Genomic DNA, 25,634 nt, shown 5'->3' with positions numbered 1-25,634 from the left:
AGTTATACGGCACAGAAACAGGCCCTTCGGCCCAACTGGTCTACCCTGACCAGGATGCCCCATCCAAGCTAGTCTCATTTGCCAGTGTTTGGCCCATAATTTTCTAAACCATTCTAACCCATGTACCTGTCCAACTGTCTTTCAAAATTTGTTATTGTACGCGCCTTAACCACTTTCTCTGGCAGCTCATTCCACATGGATACCACCCCTTGTGTTTTTTTAAAAAAAGTTGCCCCTCAAGTTCCTGCTAAGTCTTTCCCCTCTCACCTTAAACCTATGCCCCCTAGTTCTTGATTCCCCAACCCTGAGAAAAAGACTAGGTGCACTTACCCTGTCTATGCCCTCAGTCTCCTATGCTCTAAGGAATAAAACCAACTTCTCCCTATAACTCAGTCCCTCAAGTCCTGGCAACATCCTTGTAAATCTTTTCTGCACTCTTCCCAGTTTAATAACATCTTTCCTATCGCAGGACGACCAGAACTGAACACAATACTCCAAGTGCAGCCTCACCAGCATCCTGTTCAACTGCACTATGACCTCCCAACGTTTACTGTATACTCAATGCCCTGACTTATGAAGGCCAGCGTGCCAAAAGCCACCTTCACCACCCTGTCTATCTGTGACTCCACTTTCAGTGTACACTGTACCTGTACTCCAAGGTCCCTCTGTTCTGCATCATGTCCCAGGGCCCTGCTGTTCACTGTTCAAGTCCGACCTGCATTTGACTTTCCAAGATGCAACACCTCACACTTATCCAAATTAAACTCTATTTGCCATTCCTCAGCCCATTACTCAGCTGATCAAGATCCCCCTGTAATTTTTGATAATCCTCATTGTCCACAATATCACCTAGTTTAGTATCATCTGCAAACTTACAAACTGTGCCTTGTACGTTCTTATCCAAATCATTGTTAAAGATAACAGAAAACAATGGCCCCAGCACTAACCCCCAAGGCAGAACACTAGTCACGAATCTCCAGTCCAAGAAACAACTTTCTACCATCACCCTCTGCTTTCTACCATCAAGCCAATTGTGTACCCTATTTGCCAGCTCTCTCTGGATTCCATGTGATCTAACCTTCCAGAGCAGCCTACCATGTGGAACCTTATTAAAGGCCTTACTGAAGTCCATATAAACCATGTCTACTGCCCTGCCCTCATCAACTTTCTTGGTCACATCAAAAAAAAACTCAGTCAAGTTCATAAGACATGATCTCCTTCGCACAAAGCCATAATGACTATCCCTACTCACTATCCCACCTTTGAAAGCCTCCCATTTGCCTGTGGTCCCTTTGCCGGCAAACAACCTGTTCCAATCAACCTTTGCAAGCTCCTGTCTCATACTGTCAAAAGTCACCTTGTCTCAATTTAGAATTTGAACCAGTTGACCAGTTCTGTCCTTTCCATAACTATTTTAAAACAGATCTATGGTTACTGGTCCCAAAGTGCTCCCCCACTGCCACCTCAATCACCTGCCCCACCCTATTACCCAAGAGTAGGTCAAGCTTTGCCCTCTTCCTAGTAGAGCCCTCTATATATTGCCCAAGGAAACCTTCCTGAACGCACTTAACAAATTCCACCCCATCTAAGCCCTTAACAATATGGCAGTCCCAGTCTATGTTAGGAAAGTTAAAATCCCCTACTATGACAACCCTATTTTTCTTACAACTCTCCACAATCTCCCTGCGTATTTGTTCTTCTAATTCCCGTTGACTATTTGGGGGCCCATAGAACAATCCCAACATCCCCTTCTTATTTCTCAGGTCGACCTATAAAGCCTCACTGGATGATCCTTGAGTAACTTCTTCTCTGACTACTGCTGTGACGTTCATCTTAATCGAAAATGCAACTCCCCCTCCTCTCTTTCCTCTGCCTCTATCCTGCCTAAAGCACCTGTACTCTGGAACATTAAGCTGCCAGTCCTGTATCTCCCTTAGCCATGTTTCTGTAATGGCTATAATGTCCCATGTAGCTACCCGAGCCCTAAGTTCCATCCGCCTTACCTGTCAGACCTATTGCATTAAAATAAATGCAATTTAATCCAATAGGCTTTCCTCGCACCCTGCCATTCTCCTGCCTATTCAATTTGCTGTCACTGACTTCTGCATCACTTTTCAGCCTCTCATTTGCCTCCCTGATGCTTGGGATCCAACCCCCCTGCCAAACTAGTTTGAAGAGGCAATCGGAGTCTGTGGGTGGATGATATGGGTGGTGAGGAATGCACGAGGTTAATTGAAAAGGAGCTTAGTGATATCAGCAGGGTGTATTTGTATGGATGGAGAGATGTCAGGAAGCATTTACTTCAGAGTAGGAAAATGGGATTTAAAGTGTGGATTGAAAACATCAAAGATGACTTGTTGAAGAACAGAAGAAATGAGAAGCTGTGCAGTGTGGCAACAAAGATTTTAAAGTTTGAGGTGGTGATGGAGGGCGTTTTATTTTTAAACATGATCGAATAAGGAAAGCACCAAAGGAATAGGAGAAATTGAAATGAACAAAATAGTACCATGACTATGATAAAAGTGGATGGTAGCCAACAGGGAAGTATTCACTATAGGACACAAGGTATCTATCCATGAGCTTCGATCTCAATTCAATTATCCAATAATATGGTTGTGGATGGAAAGGTCCTTGTGAGAAACAAATATTCTGCGGTGAATAACAAAGGTTAAAATTATTGGTCCACTGGCAGAATACAAGTGGTTATTGAGTGGGGGATGAGAAGGAAGCTGACAAGATTCACGTTGTGAAATTTTGTTGAATGAGGAAAATCATTTAGTCAGGATCTCTGCTTAGGAAAAGCAATAAATGCCTTGGTGTGCCCTCCAGAGAAGCCCAGAACATTAGGCACATCCAAGGATATTGAGAATAGGATGATGTGATTGGTTGGGATAGGGACTGGGAGATGTTTGGTAGAATGGGAGGCTGTATAATAGGTAACAAGAAGAGCAAGAGAAATGAGAGAAAAGGCCAAGAGTGAGAAGAAACAATTGAAGTAATGGTCTTTGGTGCAAAGAGGCATCTAAAATTTGTGAGGAAATTCAGTTTATTTGGGTGTGGCAAAATATGATTTCCCCCTGGATTAAACAGGTTCATTTTCCTTAATGCCAATAGACAATACTCAAATAGATAGAGATGAAGTGGAACTGAAAAATGCTATATAACGCATTTAACTGAGTTTTATACATTTCCATAAAACTTTATAAATAGTAGAATGACAAACAGTTCTGCTTAACTATATTTACAATATTAGTATCAACAAGCTAAACCAAAAATTACAGACACATGCATTTAAAAATGTGTACCAGAAAATGAGAAGGGCTTGTGTAATTTGACAATTCCAGCAAATGTGTAATTATTAACAAAGTTAATCAGATGCTGCTTGTGATTTAATTGTAATTCAAAAATAATTATTGTCATTTTTTATAAATTGAAAATATTTGCTTTTTGGGCATCCTTTCTACAAAAGAGGACTGCTCCATATGAAATGATTGGTTTTGGATATTCCTAGAATTTGATGATAAATCTGCAGAGTTGGGCTAGTTTACATTAAAATTTGTGTAATGTTATAATCCAAATCAGTAAAGTAATGATAAAGGCATAGCTGAAGCAGATGAAAGCCTTTTGATGATGAATGTTGTACATGATCTGTGGAAGGTGAGGCTTAATAGCTGAACAGCCTTTTAAATTTTGAGCATTCATAAAATGTAAAAAACCATCTGTTGGTGTGAACCATCTGTTTTCATTAATTCCTCAGTGTCATATGTGATAAATGGTTCATAAAAGTACCAAATTCAACCTAATCAGAGGATTTTCTTTGTAGGGATGAAAGTGATTTTAATGAATCCACATGTGTCGAGAAGTAAGTGATAAAGCATGAATAATAGATTTTCTTCCCTGCTGTTAACTAATTTTGTTAGTTACTTGCATGGTGCAAGAAACTTTTCCAAATGTTTTTGAGCATTTGTCCTCACCAGGAACCATTTTCATTAAAATAAAACATCCATTTCTTTGATCTCCCTTCTGATGTGGTCAAAGAATTCAGGACAAAACCTGACCTGATAACTGGCAAGATAAAATGTATTCAGTCAGGTGATAGTTCTAAAATGATAGGGAGTGGGTTGGTACATTTTATTCAACAGGTACTGTTTGCCTTTGTGTTGTGTATCTTTTAAATAAAATATCTGAGACAGAAATAGCTGCAGACTTGTCAAAATTGAGCACCAGCATTAATGTGGTAACCACGAGGGATAGTTGGAGAAGAGTCGGAAATGGAGGGAAGTGTCACAAAGCACAGGGACTAATGTTTTTTTTAATGAATGGTACTGAAAAAGCCAAATGCTCCATTGCTATAAGTGAAATGACAGCAGGAGCACTGCCAGGAAAGTCAAAGTTGGAACTGTAGAATACTTTATGAATAGACATGTGGTGTAATGACAGTGGCAGAATTGGGGGGTTAAAAGACCAAAGTTGTTGTAAATGAGGACTGGTATTTTGAAATTGATGTGTAAAGGTCCTGTGAGATTAATTTAATCTAGTGGTAAGAGAGTAAAAGGGCAATGGAAAATAGTATGGAGATCCTGGATCAAAACACAACACTATGAATGTTGGACATCCTGAAACACAAAGAAAATATTCAGTGGGTCAGGCAGTGTATATGCAGAGAGAAGCAGTTAACATTTCAGATTGGCAACCTTTCTGCAGAACTAGAAAAAGTTGGAGATAAAATGAAGTTATAAGAAAGGGAATGAAGGTGGGGTGGAGAGATTATAAGATGTTATGAAAGAGTGGATCTCAGGAGAGAATGATAAAATGGGCAAGGGAGCAGGATGAATAAGGGTGATAAATTCATTAGTGAATAGCAGTAGTCTGGATGCAGTTTATATTATTAGTTGAGAGTACCAAGGAGGAAAAAAAAGAGTCAAAAGCAGAAATACTGGAAGTGGAGACCAAAGATCAAATTGGCAGTGGGATGGAGAATTAAAGTCACAAACAACTGGAATCTCAGGGTCACACTTGCAGACGAATGGAAGTGATCAACAAAGCAGTCACCTAATCTCCACTTGGTTTCCCTGATATAGGGGAGACAACATAACTATACAAAATTGAGAAAAGTGCAAGTAAATCCCTGCTTAATCTGATAGAGTTTAGGCAGACTGGATAGAGAGAAACTGTTCCCAATTCATAGAAATATTCAGAACTAAAGCTATGTACAGAGCTAAAATGGAGGTAATTAGAAAAAGAACCAAATGTGACATTTTTTTCATGCATCTCGAATGCACTGCTGGGAGAAGGGTTTAATGAAGGATGAATAAATCGTTATATTCTAAAAGGAACTGGGTAAATACTTGATAGGAAAATATTTACAAGGCTAGTGAGAAAGGGTATTGCTGGATTATTCTTATATAGAATCAACATGGATTTGATGGGTTTAATGGTGGCCTCCTATTCTGATTCTGTGTTTATGTGGGAGAGGTCATCATCAGAGGAAATGTGATGCAGACTGAGAAATTGAGAGATTGAAAGTAAGGTGGAGAATGTGTAGTCATGATAGCTGTGGGAGTCCATGGCTTGCAGTTTGTAGTTGTTGCTCACTTATCCACTGAAATGGACATAGAGGTGCTGGCAAGGGAGGAATTGGAGATGCTGGTGATGTGAGTTTTGGACAAGTTAGTGTCTATACAGGACAGGATTTTGATGACTAATTAAAAAGAGCATTAATATCAAGTCTAAGTTTAAAAGCATTATTTTTTAGCAAACATCAGTGAGCATATGCCAGCATTCATTGTGTTTGCTTTTGCCCGCAGACTAAGCTTTTCCCACTGGAAATTCTTAACAACCAGCTATTGCAAGTGCATGGTTGCTTTGAATAATCTGGGATTTTTGCGAATAGAAATAACAAATATGTACCATTAACCAGTCAGGGTTGATGAGCTATTGCTGAGCAGTGGAGAGTCTAAACCAGCGAATGTCAACAAAATGATAGACTCATTGAGTCATTATGGCAGAGGTGGAGATCATTTGGCCTATCATTTATGTCTGCTGTCTGCACAGTGATCTGCTCCATTCCATGCACCTGCTCTATTCTCATAGCCCTGCAAGTTTATATATCTATCGAAATTTTTCAAATTGTTGGTCATCTCCACTTCCACCAACCTTGGTAACTAGCTTTTGGCCATTCCTACCAATGCAGCATAAAATTCTTCCTCATTTGCCTCTTGTATCATCCTTTGTCCAAAAGTTTAAATCTGCGTTGCCTAATCCTTGTACCATCAGCTAATAGGAACAACGTTGCCTATCATATCTAAAGCTGTCATAATCTTGCGTATTTCTATCGAATCCCTCAGTCTCCTTTCCTCCTTGGAGAAAACACCAGTTTCTCTCACCTAATCTTGTAACTAAAATCCTTCATCATTAGACTTAATCTAGTTAATTTTTTGCACCCACTCAGTGCCTTTCATGTCTTTCCTAGAGCGTGGTGATTGCAGTATTCTAGTTGTGGCCTAACTAGAGTTTAATTTAGGTGCAGTATAATTTCCTACTTTTATACCCCAATCCTCTTTATGAAGCCCAAGATCTCAAAAGCTTTGCTAACTGCTCTCTCAATATCTCTCCATCTTCAATGTTTATGCACAAGAGCTCCCAGGTCCTTCTGTTCCTGCAGACTCTTCAGAACTGTGCTGCTAAATCAATATTACCTCATATTTCCTTGTATTAAATTCCATCTACTACCTCAGCTTTTTCTTTCAGTCTATCTACCTCCTATTGTAGTTGATTGTTATTATCCAAACTGTATGCCACACACCCCAAATTTGGTATGATTGACAAATTAAGTTTCACTCTGTATTCCTTTATCCCAGTCATTCTAGCACTGACCCTTTGAGAATGTGAGACTAAAATCTTTCAATCTAAACAGAACCCTTTTTCACAACTTGTTGCTTTCTATCCTCAAGCCAATTTTTGTCCTAAATGAAGAAACTAGTGGAAGCACTTAGCAAAGCAAACAGCAATTTTTTTCTCTTTCCCTTGATACTGCCTGATCTGCCAAGTGTTTCCAGCATTTTCCATTCTTGTTTCAGATTTTTAGTATCTGAAGTTTTTTTTTAATTTATCCAAGTTGACACCGACTATTACATCACCTTTTATGTGTGGCATCTTGTCAGACGCTTTCTTAATTTCTATATAGAAATCATTCACTACATTTCCTTCATCAACCTTCTCTTTGTCAAAATATGCAGTTAGGTTAGTCAAATAAAATTTACTTTTTACAAATCTATGCTGGCTCTCAATTACTCAGACCATCACAAATATGTATTAATTTTTCTCTGGTTATTGTTGCCCACCACCAATGTTAAACTGATATGCTTGTAGTTAGTAGGAATGTCCTTAAACTATTTCTTGAACAAACATATTCCATTTGCCTCTTTCCAGTCCTTCAGCACCTCCCACATGTCCTCCCCAGGTTATGAACATCCGACTTATGGACACCCCGTACATCATCGAAAAACCAGTGGGATGGGTGGGGATGGATTTGCCGGCTGCCGAATGGTGCAGGCGTCTTCTCCGCGTGGGAACAGGACATTTCCATGTGCCTTCTCTCACCTCCAGCCATCCTCCCCACAAACAAGTCACAACAATCGGAGGCAGGGTTAAGCAGAGCTGGGAGTGCTGATCAGACTCACTCACTCACTGAACCAGCTGGCAGCTGATGTTCCTGTGCCTGTTTCTTCTCCCATCACAGCTGTTTCTGTGATCCTCCCCCACACACTTGTTTTTGTTCATTTCCGACTTCCATAGAGTCAGACTTGTACAGTGTGGAAAAAGACCCTTTGGCCCAACTCCTCCATGCCAACCAAATGTCTCTTCGAGCTAGTCCCATTTCCCTGCATTTGATCCATATCCTTCAAAACCTTTTCTATTCATGTACCCATCTAAATGTCTTCTAAACATTGTAATTGTACCCATCTCTACAACTTCCTCTGGCAGCTCCTTCCATATCTGTGTGGAAAAAGTTTCCCTTTGAGTCCCTTTTAAATATATCTCTTCTCATCTTAAACCTGTGCCCACTAATTTTAGACTCCCCTACACTGGGAAAAAGACTGTGACCATCCACCTTATCCATGCCACTCATGATTTTGTATACCTATATAAGGTCACCTCTCAGCCTCCTATGCTTCAGGGAGAAATATCCCACCCTATCCAGCCTCTACTCAAGCCCTCCAGTCCCGGTAACATCTTCAAGAATCTATCCTGCACCCTTTCCAGCTTAAAGACATCTTTCCTTTAGCTGAGCGATCAGAACTGTGCACAGTACTCCAAGTGTGGTCTTACCAACAATTTGTATAGTTGCAACGTGTACATCCTAAATCCTGAACTTAATGCCCTGACCGATGAAGGCAACCATGCCTTCATCACCCTGTCAACCTGTGGTGCTGCTTTCAGGAAACTATGCATCTGTACCCCTTGGTCTCTCTGTTACATGACACTCTCCAAAGCCCTACCATTTACTGTGTATGTCCTGCCTTGGTTTAACTGACCAAAATGCAACACCTTGCACTTGTCTGAGTTAAATTTCATCTGCCCTTCCTTGGCCCACTTCCCCAGTTCATCAAGATTCTAGTGTAATCTTAGACAATCTTCTTCACTGTTCACTACACCACCAACTTTGGTGTCATCTGTTAACTTACTAACCATCATAACAACGTTGTCATCCAAATTGTTAATACAGACGATAAACTACAGTGGACCCAACACCGATCACTGTGGCACACCACTGGTCACAGGCCTCCAATCTGAATGACAACCCTCCATTACCACCATCTGTCTCTTTCCACCAAGCCAATTCTAGATTTGCCTACCATGCGGTACCTTGTCAAAGGCCTTACTGAAGTACATGTAGACAATGTTGACTGCCCTCCACTTGTCAATCATCTTCGTTACCTCCTCAAAAAAAAACGCCATCAAATTTACAGGGCACGATTTCCCATGTACAAAGCCACGCTGATTATCCCTTATCAGTCCCTGCCTTTCCAAATGCTGGTAGATCCTGTCCCTCAGAATCCCTACCAGTAACTTTCCTTCCACAGATGTTCAGCTCACTGGCCTGTAGTTCCCTGGCTTGTTCCCTTGCAGCCCTTCTTAAATAAAAGCACTATATTACCCATCCTCCAGTCTTTAGATATCTCCATCATGGCTAAAAATGATGCATATATCTCTGCTAGTGCCCCCGCAATTTCTACACTTGCTTCCCACAATGTCCTAAGATATACTTGGTCAGGCACTGGGGATTTATCCACCTTAATATGCATTAAGACTGCCAGCACCTCCTCTGTTGTAATGTTCCAATACATGACTATTCATTTCCCTTAATTCCTTAGCTTCCATGGCCTTCTCCAATAGTAAATACAGACAAGAAATGTTCATTTAACACCTCTCCCATCTCCTGTGACTCCATACATAGGTGACCACATTGATCCTTAAAGGGACCTATTCTTTCCCTAGTTACCCTTTTGCTCTTGATATATTTGTAGAATCTCTTAGGATTCTCCTTTACCTTATCTGCCAAAGCTATCTCATGTCCTCTTTTTGCACATGTGCACAAGTCAAACAATAGCCCAATGGGTGACCCATAGAGTTGTCTTTTAGTCATTGCCCCAGTCTAGGTCATTTGCTGGGTTCACTGGTATAAGTTTTTTTCCATAAACAAATACTTCTTTCAACTCAAATCAAAAGAATCATTTGGCTCCTGCCTAGAAACCTGCACCATAGCATTTATTTACTCATTTTCTTTGCCTGACTTTCAGAATCTGTTTAATTGAACAATGTTTCAGCCTCACATTCTTGCCATCAGCTACACTGGCTACAGTGGTGTGGACAGTAACCATTGGATCAGATCAGAGTTCTGTAATCCTGCATCTGTGTGTGGCAGTAAATGGTGATGGTGGAACCTAGTAAATCAGTACCAACGAGGTTGAAGTGGCAAATGGATAATCCTGTTTTCACAGGCTATTGTAAATCATCAGCATAATGATGGTAGGTGTCGTCCACTGAGCTATCAAGTTCAGGAAACAGACTGCTTAATGGTGTCAAGTTTTGGTTTCACAAGGCCGCCTAGATCTAAGCATGAAGAAAAGAACTGAATTACAGAGATGAGGTGAGAATGTCTGTCCGTGACCTCAAGGCAGGGTTAAAATTCTTGCATCATTAAATTAAAGACAAGAGGAATTTAGGGAAAACACTCTTAAGTGGCTGGAATCATTCCAGGCACAATGTATTGTGGCTATGGTGGTTGGAAGTCAGTCGTGTCAGTCCCACGTCATTGTTGTAAGAGTTCATCAGAGCATTACTTAAGGCCCATCTTCAAGTGCACATTCTATTCATGCATGAAAGGAAAATGGTTCACTTTTAAGCTCGGACTAATGTGAGCAGACTAGTGTTGTGGAAAACCTAGTAGCAGACCTGAACCAGGTGCAGCAGAAGATGCAATGAGCAAAATAAATTGACCCACACAAAAAGGTCTCTGTGCTCTAGTGACTGAAAGAGAAGGTTGTCTGTGGAGGAGGAGCACAACAGAAAATGGCTTGAAGGAATCTTCAGTGGTGCCTTGCATCCAATGATTTCATCTCACAGCAATACATAGGTATGACAGCAGCCCAAATCATAATCCCCTCTCAATTGGATGGGTTGGCTGCATTTATTCTGCCTCTTAGATACTGCACTGTCAGATTTGGATATCCTTGAGTTTTTCTCTCTGTCACTGTATGGTTCTAAGGACAGGATAATAAGAAGGGAGAGCCCAATTTAAGAAGAGAGGCATTGTACAGGAAAACAGGGAAATTTCATTCTTAAGACTTGTAGCTGGAATGATCACACGTGTAGACAGAAATGTGCAAATGTATAATTTGGTGCATTTTTCAAGAATAGAGGCCTGATAGCCATCAAAAGAATCCCAGTCAGAGCTAATAAAGAAAACTAATTTAAAAGGGGAAAACCATTGGGATCTGAGTGCAGAAGAGAGCTGAGTTTTTGTAGATGTGATACAAGTCCAGGAGCAGGTGATTAAGGTGCATGATTTGAGGCCTAAAGATGGATATGGAGGGTCCAGAAATAGTGACAAAAATCAGGGAAATATAGAACTTGTCTGGATCACAGTCAAGTTTGCATAAGTAGTCACAATTGGGAGTGTATTTCTTTGCTGCCTGAGGTACCTTGCTGTCTGTAAATTGTTTGCTTAATTTCCTATATAAGAGCAATGACTGAATGCCAAAATTAATAGGTTGTAAAATACTTTGAGAAATCTTAGTTATAAGTGTGAACATCACAGTGGCAGAACAAACCCATGAATGCATGCATGTGCGGCTGGTTCCCACTAAACTTTTTGTTGAAAGCTGGTGGCTTACAAGCAAATGAAGGCTTGAAGGCTTCTGTATTTTGCCTTCTCCAAGAATTTGTTAAATAATAGTATGGTGGCCAAAATGCAAGTGATCAGAGAATGACATTTTGGAACAAGATATGGATAATGGCAGGCCATATGCTGCATGATTAAGTATTGGTATCCTCAAAGGGTTGCAAATGATTCTGCCTCTTGGGAACATCTGGAAACTTGAAGTGGTAAGGCTTTTGTATGAAGATCTAAATGGAAGAGTGACAGGCAGGGAGCTTCAGGAGCTGGCAGAGAGTAGGGTACACTGCCGGTGTCAGATAGTGCATGTGATCAGCAAGGTTTTGATGAGTCCAAAGTACTTGATAGGAAATCAAGTGCCTGCATATCAAGGACTTCTTTGAATCCTCCATCTTAACTCAACAATTATTTATTGGAGATGCCCTCATTCTCGTACAGGATTAACCCATAACCTGAGCAGTTCACAAATCAAAAATGTGGTTGGCTGGCAATATATTTAAGTCGAAATTTTAAACAATGAAGTACAATGTGTAGTTAGACCAGGGCGTTTAAATCAGCCATTTAGATATTGCTGTGAACAGAGTTCCTACACGACAGAAGATGCCTGCAGCCTCGCAGCAGCTGACAAATCCATCCTGTCTGTCTCCCAAACACTTGTTCATGTGTACAGACTATACATAAGTTGGGCATTCATAACCTCGGGAGGACCTGTGCACAATGGTAGTAAATAAGAAGCCCTGAATAAATTCCAGGCACTAGTGTTAAGAGGTAATTAGTGTAGAATATGAGAAAGCTCCTTGTAGTATATTTTATTCGAAACTTCAGTAAATGAAGATTTGAAGTAATCCTTATGATTAATTATTCTAAAAACCGTAAATGTGCTGTTTAATATATTGCTATTCCTCATCATCACTGGGTCTAAATCCTGGAGCTCCCTTCCCAATATCACTGGCCATATTTCAAGGCAGCAGCTCACCACCACCTTGTTAAAGGCAATTCCAAATCAGCAGTAAAAGCAGATTTTGACAGCTATACACAAATCCTGAAGCGAAATTGAATAAAATTTGATTCTATGGTTTAGAATAAAACTTATTGTTGGAACAGAATTGAGAGAGCTGTGCTTTATTTGACCTGGGAATGCTTACTTTCATATGTGGAAAAATATTCCTCTGCTGACATTCTTGTAAGCCCAAAAATATATATGAAATAGCCATCACGGTCTTGCATCGACTTCATTTTGTTTTGCTTTACTTAATGTCTTAAAAACAAATGTGTCATCTTGTTACATTTTTTTAGATCTGTTTCTGTTTTAATTACACAATGATGGAGTTATTTTAAGGTCAACTGCTGGTTCAATGCATATCTGCATTCTATACAGATGAGAAAGATCATAGTTTGATTTCTTGATTATACGGAATTAGCAGAACTTAGCTGTTACTAAGTTTGTTATTAGAATTCTGACTTTGGAAATGAAAAGGCAACCTAAGTTCCCACTTTAAGTTTGGGCAGAATTGTGGCCAAGAATATTAACTGATTTGGTGGTTCAATTAAATCTGAAGGATGACCACTTGAGTGAATACATTTAGAATCGTGCTTTACCATAACACTTTTTATCCCCTTCAAATGTGGGGAAAGAGGGAATCTACGCCCTTGATAGAGATTTTACAATTTTACATTTTCCTCTGTATGTTTCAGTTTTCCTGCCTGTTGTTGAATTAACTTTTGCTTCATTCTTTACTCTGCTTTCCACCCAGTAATGTGGTTTAGTTTCCTGTTATTCTTGGTTCTGCTTCACAACTGCTCACACAAACTACATTCAAATTAATTTCTTATAATTCAGAACTTGTATGGTGGATCTAATTAACTAAAGTTGTTGTCTGATAAACAGTAATTTCTAGGTTTAGGATTTCAGTAAGGATATAATTTTATTGGGAACAAAAGATGGAAGATAGTAAGCAACTATTTTTAAGAGTTACCTCTTTAATACACCTACCATTTACCTGTGTGTGTATTTTTTGTTAATCTATTTCATCCTTCAAAATGTAGCCTTGCATAATTTATTTTTAATTCATTCTAGTTAGCTATCCAGTACCATGCCTGGAAGGTGCTAAAACATATTAGTGTTGGTAACCACTTTATCATATCACTAATTTCTTTGTTCTCAGACCAATCTATCACCAGTGTGATCATTTCTGTATCACTTGTATCTTTCTGGCCTGGTAAATGAACATCAGAAGTGTGATCAACACCCTTCTCTTCATGTACCTCAAGAGTTTGATATGTTTGTCTCTGCAGGAGCTGTTTCACAGGTTCTGGACAGTTTGGAGGAAATCCATGCATTAACAGATTGCAGTGAAAAGGACTTGGATTTTTTACACAGTGTTTTCCAGGACCAGCATCTCCATACACTACTTGATGTGAGTTATTTAAGACATTTGTTCACATATGAATTTAATAATATTTTTTTGATAAGCCTCTCAATTTTGCTTAAAATATTTGAGGTGCATCCTATTCATTTGTTTTTGGAGGTGGGGATCCAACATAGATCAGTGGTAGCACAATTCATGGAATGACCAAAGTATGTCAGGACCTATTAGCTGGTTTGAATTCACTAAATAAAAGAATTGATATGGGATGCACTTTTGTAAAGATCGATGTCCCCTTAGAACAAACCATACTTGGTTTCTCAGATGCTTAAAGGTGTGATTTTTTAAAAAAATGTTTTTGTAATAATAGTAGCTATTTCACAAGTATAAGACAATTTGCTAATTCACAGATTGGTCAATTCCACAGAAAAAGGTTATTATGTAGTATTTTACAGATCTTTTACCAGTTTGTTTTGCTATATGTCATTTATTCCACTGTCAAGCAATTCCACCCATTACAGTATGACCAATCTAATAATCTGCCTTTCAGTGTTGATTGCATCCAAGATGAAAGACAGATTATTAGAGACTTTTTCTCAGTTCAGTTAATAATCTTTACCTGTGACTGATTCAAAAAGAATATCTATTTTGGGAGTCTACGTCCGGTATGTCAATGAATTGATGCTCCACAAACTTTTACTCATTCAAACTGCTGCCCACAACCTAATTTATATCGAGCCCCATTCACCCATACCGTTGTGCTCACGAACCCACCAGCCGAGTGTAACTCAGGCCTCAATGCTGTGGTTTATCCTTCCAGTGAACTTGGAGGATTTTGGAGAGAGAGTATTGATATTGTCTTTCCACTGCCATTATCCAATGAAATTTGACACACAGCTTCATTAAGAGGCTATGTGTTCATTGACTGAAGTTTCACTGAGGAGGTTTATTTTAAAGAGCGGCTTTAAAAGTAGAGAGATTTGAAGAGGAAATTCCAGTTAAGGACCTAGGCAATTGATGGTAACAGCAATTTAAAATTAGGGATGTGCAATTGATTAGAATTGGGAGAAGTGTAGATGTGTGAGTATCAAGCCTGAAGGGGTGAGACCTCCTTAGAATCAAGATGAAAATTTTAAAATCAATGATTTGTTTAAGCAGAAGCCATTGTGGGTTCATGAACACAATGGTGATGGGTGAATGGGTCTCGATGCAACTTAGATTGTGGGCAGCACAGGTTGAATGAGCAAAAGTTTATGGAGCATAAAAGATGTGAGGGAAGCCAGGAGTAGGTTGGAATTTTCAGAACTGGAAAGTAACAGAAGTACATATGGGGATTTCTATGGTAGATTAGTTGAAAAATAGAAGAACAAGCAAAAATAGAAGAACGAGCAATATATGTGCATTTCCTGTAATGACACAAGGTACATAGCACAATAAAGGGCCATTCAGTCCACTGACTTTATTTTTGTATATTAATTCATTGCAAACTAAACTGGCTTTCTAAATGTTTGAGATGCAACAGTTATAACATGGGTTTTAAGCTATCAGCCTTTGAGTAGGATGTTCATCCATTTAATAATGTTGACAAATTCTTGTTATGCTTATTTAATAAAAGTTATTCTAACATTAAGATTAAACATTAATCTTTAATGTATTAAATAACTTAGTGGTTTATGTGGATCCATTTTAAGTTTCTCTGGTGTAAATCTTTAAGCTTAAATGCTAATATGTTAATTATAATTTGTGGACTACTTTGTACTCAACAAAGTTTAATCAAAATCTGGCACACCCTGATCAAATTCCTACTTTGCCTAGCTGCTTTGTTCAATCTGTATCTGGCCACCAGCCAGTCGAATGTCCTCTGTTGAATGGGTCAGCAAGAAATTCTGTGTGCTAGTGTGCTTTGACATAGATATTTTGTTTGTAGAGGGCAGACGCAACATCTAAATAAGGACACCAGAACCTTCATGCTTCAAAGACTTTCAGATCCACCCTGTTAGAAATTGGTCTTTTTTTTAAGGACTAGTACCCTGGGAATTCTGAATATAGCTGTCTCTCAATTTACAAGTGAAATTTCATTCAGGGAGGGAACAATGTCATCTTTTGTATTTTCGGAGCTGTTCTCCACTGATACCATTGTCAGTGCCTGACTGTGAGAACAGAAAGCCTATGCAGCCGGAGCTGCTCAAAGTGCTGAGACTAAGTTGCATTATTTCAGACCTACACTGCCTATCTGGTGATATTTCCTGGCTCATTGGGTGAATTCATGCTTGAGGTATGATATGCATGTCAGTGTACAGTATTCTTGATTGTCAATGTTTTATTAACTTGCAGGCATTTTTGCTCATTAGATTTTGGCAGATCTCTTGTCTTCTGTGTAACACAATTGTCCCGAGTTACAAGCACTAAGCACCTGGTAAAATTATGTATTTTTGTTTTGAAGGCAGCTATCTTTTAGGGAGAAGGTTAGACTGATGTTTCGTAGCATCAACTGGATACTTCATGGTACAGAGTTTTGTTGATCGTGCAGAGTTTTGGATTCAAGCTGGATTCAGTTAGGAAAAGAACACTACACTTGTTTATAAATTTGAAATTGAAAATGTATTAGTTGATGGAGCACAGGCCAAGATCAGTAAATGTCTTCGCTTACATTCCCTGGTTATGTGTTTGTTTTCCTTACATTTATTCTCTGGCGCTTAGAACTTTCTGTAGGTATAAATTATGGACATACCACTTATCTGTTGGTTTGCTTGGAAATCTAGCCTCAAAGTGTAGGTGTTAATTCAAGTATAGATCTGATTATGTATTACAATGTTTTGTTGAGAAATAGAATAATGTTTATGATCTAATAAGACACAACTAGATATATTCTTTTACAAAAATTATCTATGCTGACTTGATCCAGGATAGAGAGGTAGTGGAGTACAATTGTCCTCACTATAATGAGCAGGAGGAAAAATCAACCGAAGGTTGTTCTTTTGATAATTATTGAATCATTTCTGATATTTGGGAACAACACAGGTGGATGGATTTAGAGCATAACTGATTCTGAAGTTGTGGATTGGATTTGGATTATTAATGGTTTGTGGCTAGACCATTCACTGGGTGAACAAATTCAGCTGTGTGGTCGGAGCGTTTAGTGCTGCTTCTGATTTCCTATTCTTCCAACACAAATACTGCCTGCTTATTTAATATTTTCTATCTCCACCAGTGTTTCAACACATCTGCTGAAATTGTCATCTATCCTGTAGTTATCTCAATATACAATTAATTCAATGTTCTCCAAGTCAGCCTCTCACCTTCTACCCTCGATAAATCCTGTCGTCTATCCTGTGCTCACTGACATACATTGGCTTTAAAATGTGTGCTTATCCCTAAATCTTGTTTTTCCCTGTCTCTGAAACCATCTTTAACTTTAAAATCCTTCAAGATCTCTGTTTCTCCAGTTCCAACATAGTGCATCCCCACTTCCTTTCCTTGACTATTGGTGCCTATAGCTTCTGTCAACTTGGTCTTCAGCTTTGGAATTTTAAAACACTCCTTAAAATCTCCCTCTGTCACCTGTCCTAATGTCTGCCTCAGTGTAACTCTTTGTTTTATTATGCTCCTCTATCCCATTAGAGGTTTTACCAAAAACTCTACAGAAAAGTAGTTTGTATGATATGTGAGTCAGCATCCCATCTCCATGCCATTCCTCAGTCACCCATCCTTTATCCCTCCCCAGATACAACGAATACTACAAAAAGAATTTTCCTGGTACTACCTCTACCAGGACCAAGAGAAATTACTTGACTTCTAAACATTATGGTCTAGCAATGAGTAATTGAGAGGAACAATCGTTAAAAACATCAGTATCTAAGAAATAGAAGTAGAAATAGGCCATTTAGCCCCTCTTTCCTGCCCCACCATTAAGTAAGATAATGGTCAAACTTTTGCTCAGTGCCAAAAAGAAACTGCTGGAGGAACTCAGTGGGTGAAGCAGCATCTGGATGCAAAGGGATAGTCAATGTTTCAGATTGAGACCGTGCATCATCAGAACTGAGAGTGTAGAGGGAAGATGAACAGTATGGAAGGGTGAGAGGCTGATAGGTGGAACCAGGTGAGGTGGGGGATGATGGGCAGATAGAACCAGGTAGGTGGGGGGGAGGGAGGTGGAGTTTTGGTACAGCCTGGTGGGTCATAAGTGGAAACAGATGAGGGAAGAAAATGGCCAGATGGAGCCAGGTGGACAGGGAGTGGAGGGAAGAGGGAAGGCAGAAACAGGCTGGAAGGAGATAGGTGGAACCGGAAAAGGCAGGGGTGATGGACAGATGGAACCAGATGGGGGAGAGGATAGAAAAAGTAGACGAATGGAGAAGAAACCCAGGTAGAGAGGTACACGACTGATGGGCAGCTAGTGAAAGGTAACGAATCTGAGTAACAGGAGGGAGAACTGGAAAGGGTAAACAAAAGGAGAGAGAATGTAGGTTGATTGCTAAGAGTAGGAAAGTAATACAGGGGGTGTGAGTTACCTGAAATTTGGAAAATTCATTGTTGATGTTACGTACCAGCAACAATAGAAACACAACAAGCCATGATTAAATGTTAAAATCTATTTATTAATAATTACTTGTAATAATAAGAGAAATAAAAACTTTGGATATTAGATATTGACCCCAAAATAAACTCAAAGTGTGTATGTGGTAAGTTCCCAAACCCCAAATCTAGGAACAGTTCTCAAAGTTCAGTTCAGCAAGTCTTGAGGCAAAACGATGGGCAAAGGCTTTTGAAAACCACATTAGGATGTAGAGAGTAGGTGTTTATGAATTCCACAAGTTCCACAATGGAATCAATATGACGCCTCAATCACGTAAGATCTCCATTGCTTTGTTCCAAAGTATCTGCCACGCCAAGGGCACTCGATACATGGCCGCCCACAGATACCTGATTTCCAGTACAGGGTAACGACAAAGTGGACTCCACAGATAGATACAGAGACTGGCAGTCAGTGCTACTAACTTTTACGTCTCTCTCTCTCGCTCTCTCTCTCACTCTCTCTCTCGCTCTCTCTCTCTCTCTCTCTCTCTCTCTCAGTCTCTCTGTGCCCTTGCCAGCACATCAGTGAATTTCCTTCAGACTCTTACAGCATTCCAGTTAGAGACATTTTTTCCGCTCCCACTCTTAGTAGTCAGATAAAACCACACACACACTACTACACTACTGTACAGGTGCCTTAAAGGGACACTCATCAAATAGCAACCTGGCTCATAACATTGGTTTGAAGGCTACCCATGTGGAATATGAAATGTTGTTATAGAGTTTGGCACCACGGAAATGGGCCCTTCGGTCCTACTGGCCCATGCTGGCCAAGGCTCCCATCTGAGCTCGTCCCCATTTGCCCACGTTTGGCCTATATTCCTCTAAACTTTTCCTATCCAAGTACCTGTCCATGTATAATGTTGTTAATGTACCTGCCTCAACCAATTCCTCTGGCAGTTCATTCCATATATTGACCAATCTCTGGGTGAAAAAGTTGCCCCTTGGGTTCTTATTACCTAAATCTATGCCCTCAAGTTCTTCATTCCCCAACCCTGGGGAAAAGACTGTGTGTATTCACATCTATGCCCCTCATCCCTTCATAATTTTATACACCTCTATAGGAACACTCCTCATTCTCTTACACTCCATTGAAAAATGTCCCAACCTGCTCAACCTCTCTCCATAACTCAGTCCTTCGAGCTTGGGAACATCCTCATAAATCTCCTCTGCACTCTTTCCAGCTTAACAGCATCTTGCCCTACAGCAGGGTAACCAAAACTGAACACAATATTCCAAATGCAGTCTTACCAATGTCTTGTACGACTGTAGCATGACATCCCAACTTCAATACTCAATGCTCTGACTAATGAAGGCCAGTGTGCCAAAAGCCGCCTTCACCACCTTTTCTGCCTGCAACACCACTTTCAGGGAACTGTGCACATACTCTTAGATTCCTCTGTTCTACTAAGCCCCCAATGCCCTACTGTTCGCTATGAAAGTCCTACCCTGATTTGTCTTCCCAAAATTCAACACTCACACTTATCCAGATTAAACTCCATTTGCCATTCCTCAGCCCACTTACCCAGCTGATCAGAATCAGATTTATTATCACTGACTTATATGACATGAAATGTGTTGTTTTGCAGTAGCAATACAGTGCAAAGTCATAAAATTACTATAAATTACAAAAATAAATAGTGCAAAGGAAAGGAAAAAAGAAAGAAGCACCCTTTATAAATCCTGATAACCATCTTCACTGTTCTTGTCTCATATTCCACTTGGGTAGCCTCCAACCCAATGACTGAATATTGAATTTTCCAATTTCAGTTAACCCTTACCCTCTGTTCCTTTCCCTCTTCTATCAATCCATCTAAATTATCTCCCCATTTATTCGCATTTTCCATTCACCCCCTCACCCATTTCCTAGATTTATAACCATCCCCCACGTGGTTCCATCTTACAAGGATGTTGCCAGGACTTGAGTACCTGAGTTAGAGGGAAAGGTTGAATTGGTTAGAACTATTCCCTGGAGTGCAGGAGAATGACGGGAGATCTTATAGAGGTATACAAAATTGAGGGGTATAGATGGGGTGAATGCATACAGGCTTTTTTCCCTAATGTTGGGTGAGACTAGAGGTCATAGACTTAGGGTGAAAGGTGAAATATATAAGGGGAATCTGAGGGGGAACGTCTCCGCATTCCACACTTGAACTTTCAAGTGTGGAATGAGCTGCCAGCAGGAGTGGTAGATGCGGGTTCAATTGCAACGTTTAAGAGAGGTTTGGATAGATACATAAATGGGAGGGGTTTGGAGAAATATGGTCCGGGTGCAGGTAGATGGGACTAGGCAGAAGATCAAGTCAGCATGGACTAGATGGGCCAAAGGGCCTGTTTCTGTGCTGTAGTACTCTATGACTTTAGAAACCAGATAAATGAGAGTTCATTTTATTCTGTTAAACCCCATAAGAATTTTGTGCATCTTGTTATAAAACTCTGGCTAGGCCACATCTGAAGTATTGCGTTCGATTCTGATTGCCCCATTAAAGGAATAATGTGGAGGCTTTGGAAAGGGTGCAGAAGAGGTTTACCAGGATGCTCCCTGGATTAGAGAGCATGTGCTATAAAGAGAGATTGGATTGTTTTCTCTAGAGAGGTGAAAGCTGAGGGCAAACCTGATAGAAGTTTATAAGATTAAGGCATTGATAGGGTAGAAAGAGACTTTTTCCCTAGTGTTGAAATATCTAAATGGGCATGCATTTAAGGTGAGAGGGGGTATGTTCAAAGGAGATGTGTTGGGCAAGTTTTGTTTTACACAGAGTGGTGGGTGCCTGGAATGCACTGCCAGGGGTGGCAGTGAAGGCAAATATGATGCAGGCTTTCAAGAGGCTCTTTGATAGGCACATGAATGGATCTGTTCCTGTGCTATACTCTTCCATGTCCCATGCCTCTTATTCTCCTAGACTGAAGAGCTTAGGTCCAGTCTGTTTAACCTCTCCGTATATGAAAGTCCCACCATCCAGCAATTAAATTGCTGAACCTTCACTGTGTTCTTAAGTACAGGCCGTCCGCAGGTAATAAGCAAGTTCTGTTTTTACGTCAATAAGTTGATGTCTGTAAATTGGAAAACACAATTCACTCAATATGGTAACCAGACCTCCACACTATTGTAGTGAATGGCATCAGAAGCGCGTATGACTAATTTGAAAGGACAATTACTAAAAATGGAAAAAGAGAGGAAATTAGTTCTGGCCGTCATAAGAACGAACGTATGTATGTACGCCAGACTTCTGAATTTAATATTATGGGAGCTCGTTTGCATATACGGGTATCCATAAGTCAGGTGTTCATAACCTGGGGATGGCCTGTTCATTCTTCATTGGGTAAAGAGACCAGTCATGTTTTCAGATGCAGTCTCATCAGTGGCCTCCATTACTGGAACAGAATGACTTTGCTCTTGTATTCATATGCACTCATAATAAAAACCAACATGCCATTTTATAGTTTGTAGTATTCTAAGATGCAAAAAGGAAGCACAGGTTCCCTTGATGGTTTAGTAAATTAATGCATTATGTTGTATCAACCAAAAAGTCAATACAGGGAAAGGAAAGGTTTTGAATGATATGGGTCAGACACTGGCAAATGGGACTAGCTTAGATGGGCATCTTGGTTGACATGGATAAGTTGAGCCAAAGAACCTAGTTCTGTGCTATATGACTCTGACTTCATGATGAGTTAGCTGAACTCAGCCAGCATTGCGGCTATATTTTGAGTTTCCACGTGCCTACTTGCTGTTCATTGATTTCAATAGAAATAAAAATCAGCCAGTAGTTTAAACAGATTTATGACAGGGCAGTGTGTTTAAAATCTATTTCATTCTGTTTGGTTTATCTGGTTAAATAGTACCAGAAAGTCACCAGCACAAGTCATACTGAATGCTTCCCAGCATTTTCTGGTGCTGTGGAACACCCAGCACAGGCTATTGCCTAGTATCATGTCTGCTTAAGGCAAACACACCTGACCCATGTGAAAGGAACTATTGATGTTTTCCTCAAAGGACCTCTCCCAGAATTAGATTCCTGGCATATCTTCAAAGATGTTCCAATTTGAACACTTTTGATGCAACTCTGGTGTAACATGTACACAAATGGTAAGCGCTATTATTCCTTATATTAATTGAAAACCTTATATTCAAATAATCATCTAATTCCGCCATTTCCAATGTTCATATTTAACACTGCATGTGTTCTTGCCATTTCAAATTATTTCAGATTTGCTTGAAGATCGTTGGTTCGTTCATATGGAAATTTACTCCCTTTCAAAATCGGGCATAATGTTCCTTTTTCATTATGAGATTGGGAGGTGGGTGGACAGTGCAATAGAACTTGCCTGTGTTGCATTGCTCACTCTTTCCATGTCTTTGTGCGTAGGATGTGCACAATATAATATGACATCAGTTGCAAGTTGGCATAATCATGTGGTCGAGTGTGCAAAGTATTTGTAGATTAATATCCAATCAGTTTCTCTGATCTTGACTTTAACTTCTCATAGGAAATAGAGTAGAAAGAATACTAATTATAGCATGTTAAAATACAATGTGGCACACTTACATTTTTAAACTCTGAGACATTTTTTCAATAATCATTAATTCAATCATTTCTATGTCAGTATGTTAAAAAAAATCTAACGATTTTACTTTCCAAATTGTTACTGGACAATTTCTCTCTGCATAAAAAGACAGGATACAGATAATTAAGTATGAATTTGAAGGCAAAATTGTGTACAACTTTGTCTCTTGCTCTTCAGTATGCAGGAAAATATAGCCCTGGTTTTTAAAATAGACCTGTTGAAGAACTGTGTTTTCAGAACGAGAATTCACAACTTCATTTGATGCTTTTCCACAAGAATGGACTTTAAGACCTGCAGCAAAACTGCGGGTTACAGGTGAAAGGCAATAGATTGTATTTTTAAAGTTGACAGTAGAGATACTATTGAGTTCTAAAAACTTTGAGAGGCATGTTTTATAAGCTTGGATACTGACACTGGAATTGATAAACAATCAAAATTCGGGTTCTTTGCATGCAGTCAGTTATGCATATTTCCCAGATGTGAAATACCAACACTGAAATAACTGAGTTAAATATTGATCATTTTTTTGCTTTCTTAAATGGGCCAAATCCAGCTGGTAAATGCCAGCAATTCTGCAGCATGCATTTCTGAACTGTTCTCAGGTCCTGTACCAGGTTAGACATGGTACATGATCCTATTCATATCAATTAAGTTTACAACTGCAAGAAAAGTAGGCAAGAATAAGGTCAAAATTTTGATTGTTTTCTGTAATGTATTTTGGGTCACTTTATTTTAAACATTTTTAAGGTTTTATTGTTGACTTCAGTTTTAATAGTATGATTTTTAAATGTCAGGGAGCCTTCCAAAAGCTTGACAGCTTTTGGAGTAGTCCTGCTTTGTAGCTTTGCTGTCTGTCAACAATTTTCTCAGCAGCTGGGTGATTCAATTATGTGTTTGGTCTTAAAGATCCGAACCAGGACAGTGGGTAGTTCAAGTAACACCTACTAGCAGTAGGTCCCATTCGGCTAAATCTATGCCAGTGTGTCATGCTAAAATGAGGAACTGGAAAAGCCATATGATATCAGTTTTCCTTGCACTGATAGCATTGTTATCACTTCTATTCAAATTTTGCTAAATTTAAAACACCAATTTGGGAAATGAGCATTATTGACTGACAAGGCCATGTTTACTCATCCATCCCCAATTTCTTTGAGGTAATATTGGGTATTCTTCTTGAATCCCTTTGTGAAGACATTTTATATAACTTGAATTTCTTGCTAGGCCACTTCAAAAGACAGTTAACCACACTGAGGCTGTAATGACGTATAGGTCACATCAGATGGAGTCGCCAGTTTTCCTTCCGTTATGCTGAATCTGTAAACTTTTTGCGGCTATTTTGTTGTCACATTTACTGACACCTGCTTTCTATTTTCAGCTTTTCCAAACTGCATTTAAATTTTCAAACCTCCATAATAGAATTGAACTCCTGTTCTCTCTAGATTATTATTTCAGTAACTAATCACTACATTAATCACCATAATTCAATTGTATGTAGGGAACAAACATTAAAACTTAACAAACAAATTTGTGATGATATTGCTTCTCTTAAGATATCTTAAAACATTTCACTGCTAATGACATTTTTTTTTGAAGTTCAGTAGCATCATGTATAGTTTTGGGAAGATGACTGATTACCTTGGCCAATGACAAACAGTCAGCATACGTTCAGGTAGGCACAGTGCTCGGCTTTCACTAATCCAAATACAAACAGCTGTACAGATGTGTGGTCTGTTCACGCCTTTCTAAAATAGTACTAGGAATAGCTGAAGAACGAAGACAGAATTTAGTGTCGTCATTAGAAAAGGTTGCAATGTGTTTGTCATGCAGATTGGATAGATATTAAGCAGGTAACCAATACTTTTATGAAGAAAGGATGTATGTCATATTTAAGCAGTGAAATATTGATGACAGGATTTTTTCCTTCGATGAAAATGACGTAAATACAGATCAGAAACACTTGTCCATTTTGTTTTCTTGGCTTTTGTTATGCATTTCAAGAAAGTGAGGAAGATCACAAATTACATTATACAGTATAAACAGAATTCTGTGCATTTCCTTTCATCAGTGAAAGAATATTTCTGAGGAGTTTGAATTAGTACTGAGTTTATCTGTCAATTCATTCTTGAGAACTTTTAAGCACACTTGGCTATTCAGTTGAGGTTTCAAACTCCTCCCACAAAAACAAGGAAATTGAGGCTTGGTCAGCTCCTTTGCTAACTAGCTCACTGAAAACTTTGACAGACATGCAGAAAGCACATCAGCACAAACTCACAATTTACATTCCAGAGCACAATAAAGTCCTGCATCATTTAAATGGGGAAGCTAGGTATAATGATTATGAATGCTTATTGATCCACTGTTGTGGACCTATAAAATTTCTACTGCGTCACTCATTTTAAAACCTGTTGCTTTTCAAAAAAAAAATCACCTTTGGAGATGCCTATGTTTGTATTTATCGTAAGTGTTGGGTGTGTGACTACTTCCGGGTGAGTTTATGATATATAAATTGGATAAGAGAAAGTACAATCATTTTTTTCTTCCTTTTTGTGAAAAATATTTCAGAAAGAGAAAAGACTCTGAAATTATGTATCAAATGAATGGGGATGCTTAACTAGCCTGTGTGCCTCAACACATTTTTGTTATTTTAAATGCTGTCTGAGTTGGATAAAGGAATGTGTTTTTAAAAAATTGGGTAAGTTTGATGTAGAAGAATTAGTTGAAAG

The 25,634-nt window shown here is 39.2% G+C and overlaps 1 protein-coding gene across 1 annotated transcript in view; it reads left to right on the top strand.

Annotated features, from left to right (window-relative positions):
- caska (calcium/calmodulin-dependent serine protein kinase a) overlaps positions 1–25,634 on the top strand; it is a 234,084-nt gene that overhangs the window by 139,360 nt on the left and 69,090 nt on the right. Inside the window, 1 exon segment of the mRNA XM_052013430.1 lies at positions 13,697–13,818. Coding sequence (XP_051869390.1) covers positions 13,697–13,818 — 122 coding nt within the window.

The sequence above is a fragment of the Pristis pectinata genome, chromosome 4, assembly GCF_009764475.1.
Source record: "Pristis pectinata isolate sPriPec2 chromosome 4, sPriPec2.1.pri, whole genome shotgun sequence".
Taxonomy (NCBI): Eukaryota; Metazoa; Chordata; class Chondrichthyes; order Rhinopristiformes; family Pristidae; genus Pristis; species Pristis pectinata.
The sequence above is the reverse complement of the archived record's forward strand: the minus strand, read 5'-3'. Positions and strand labels throughout refer to the sequence as shown.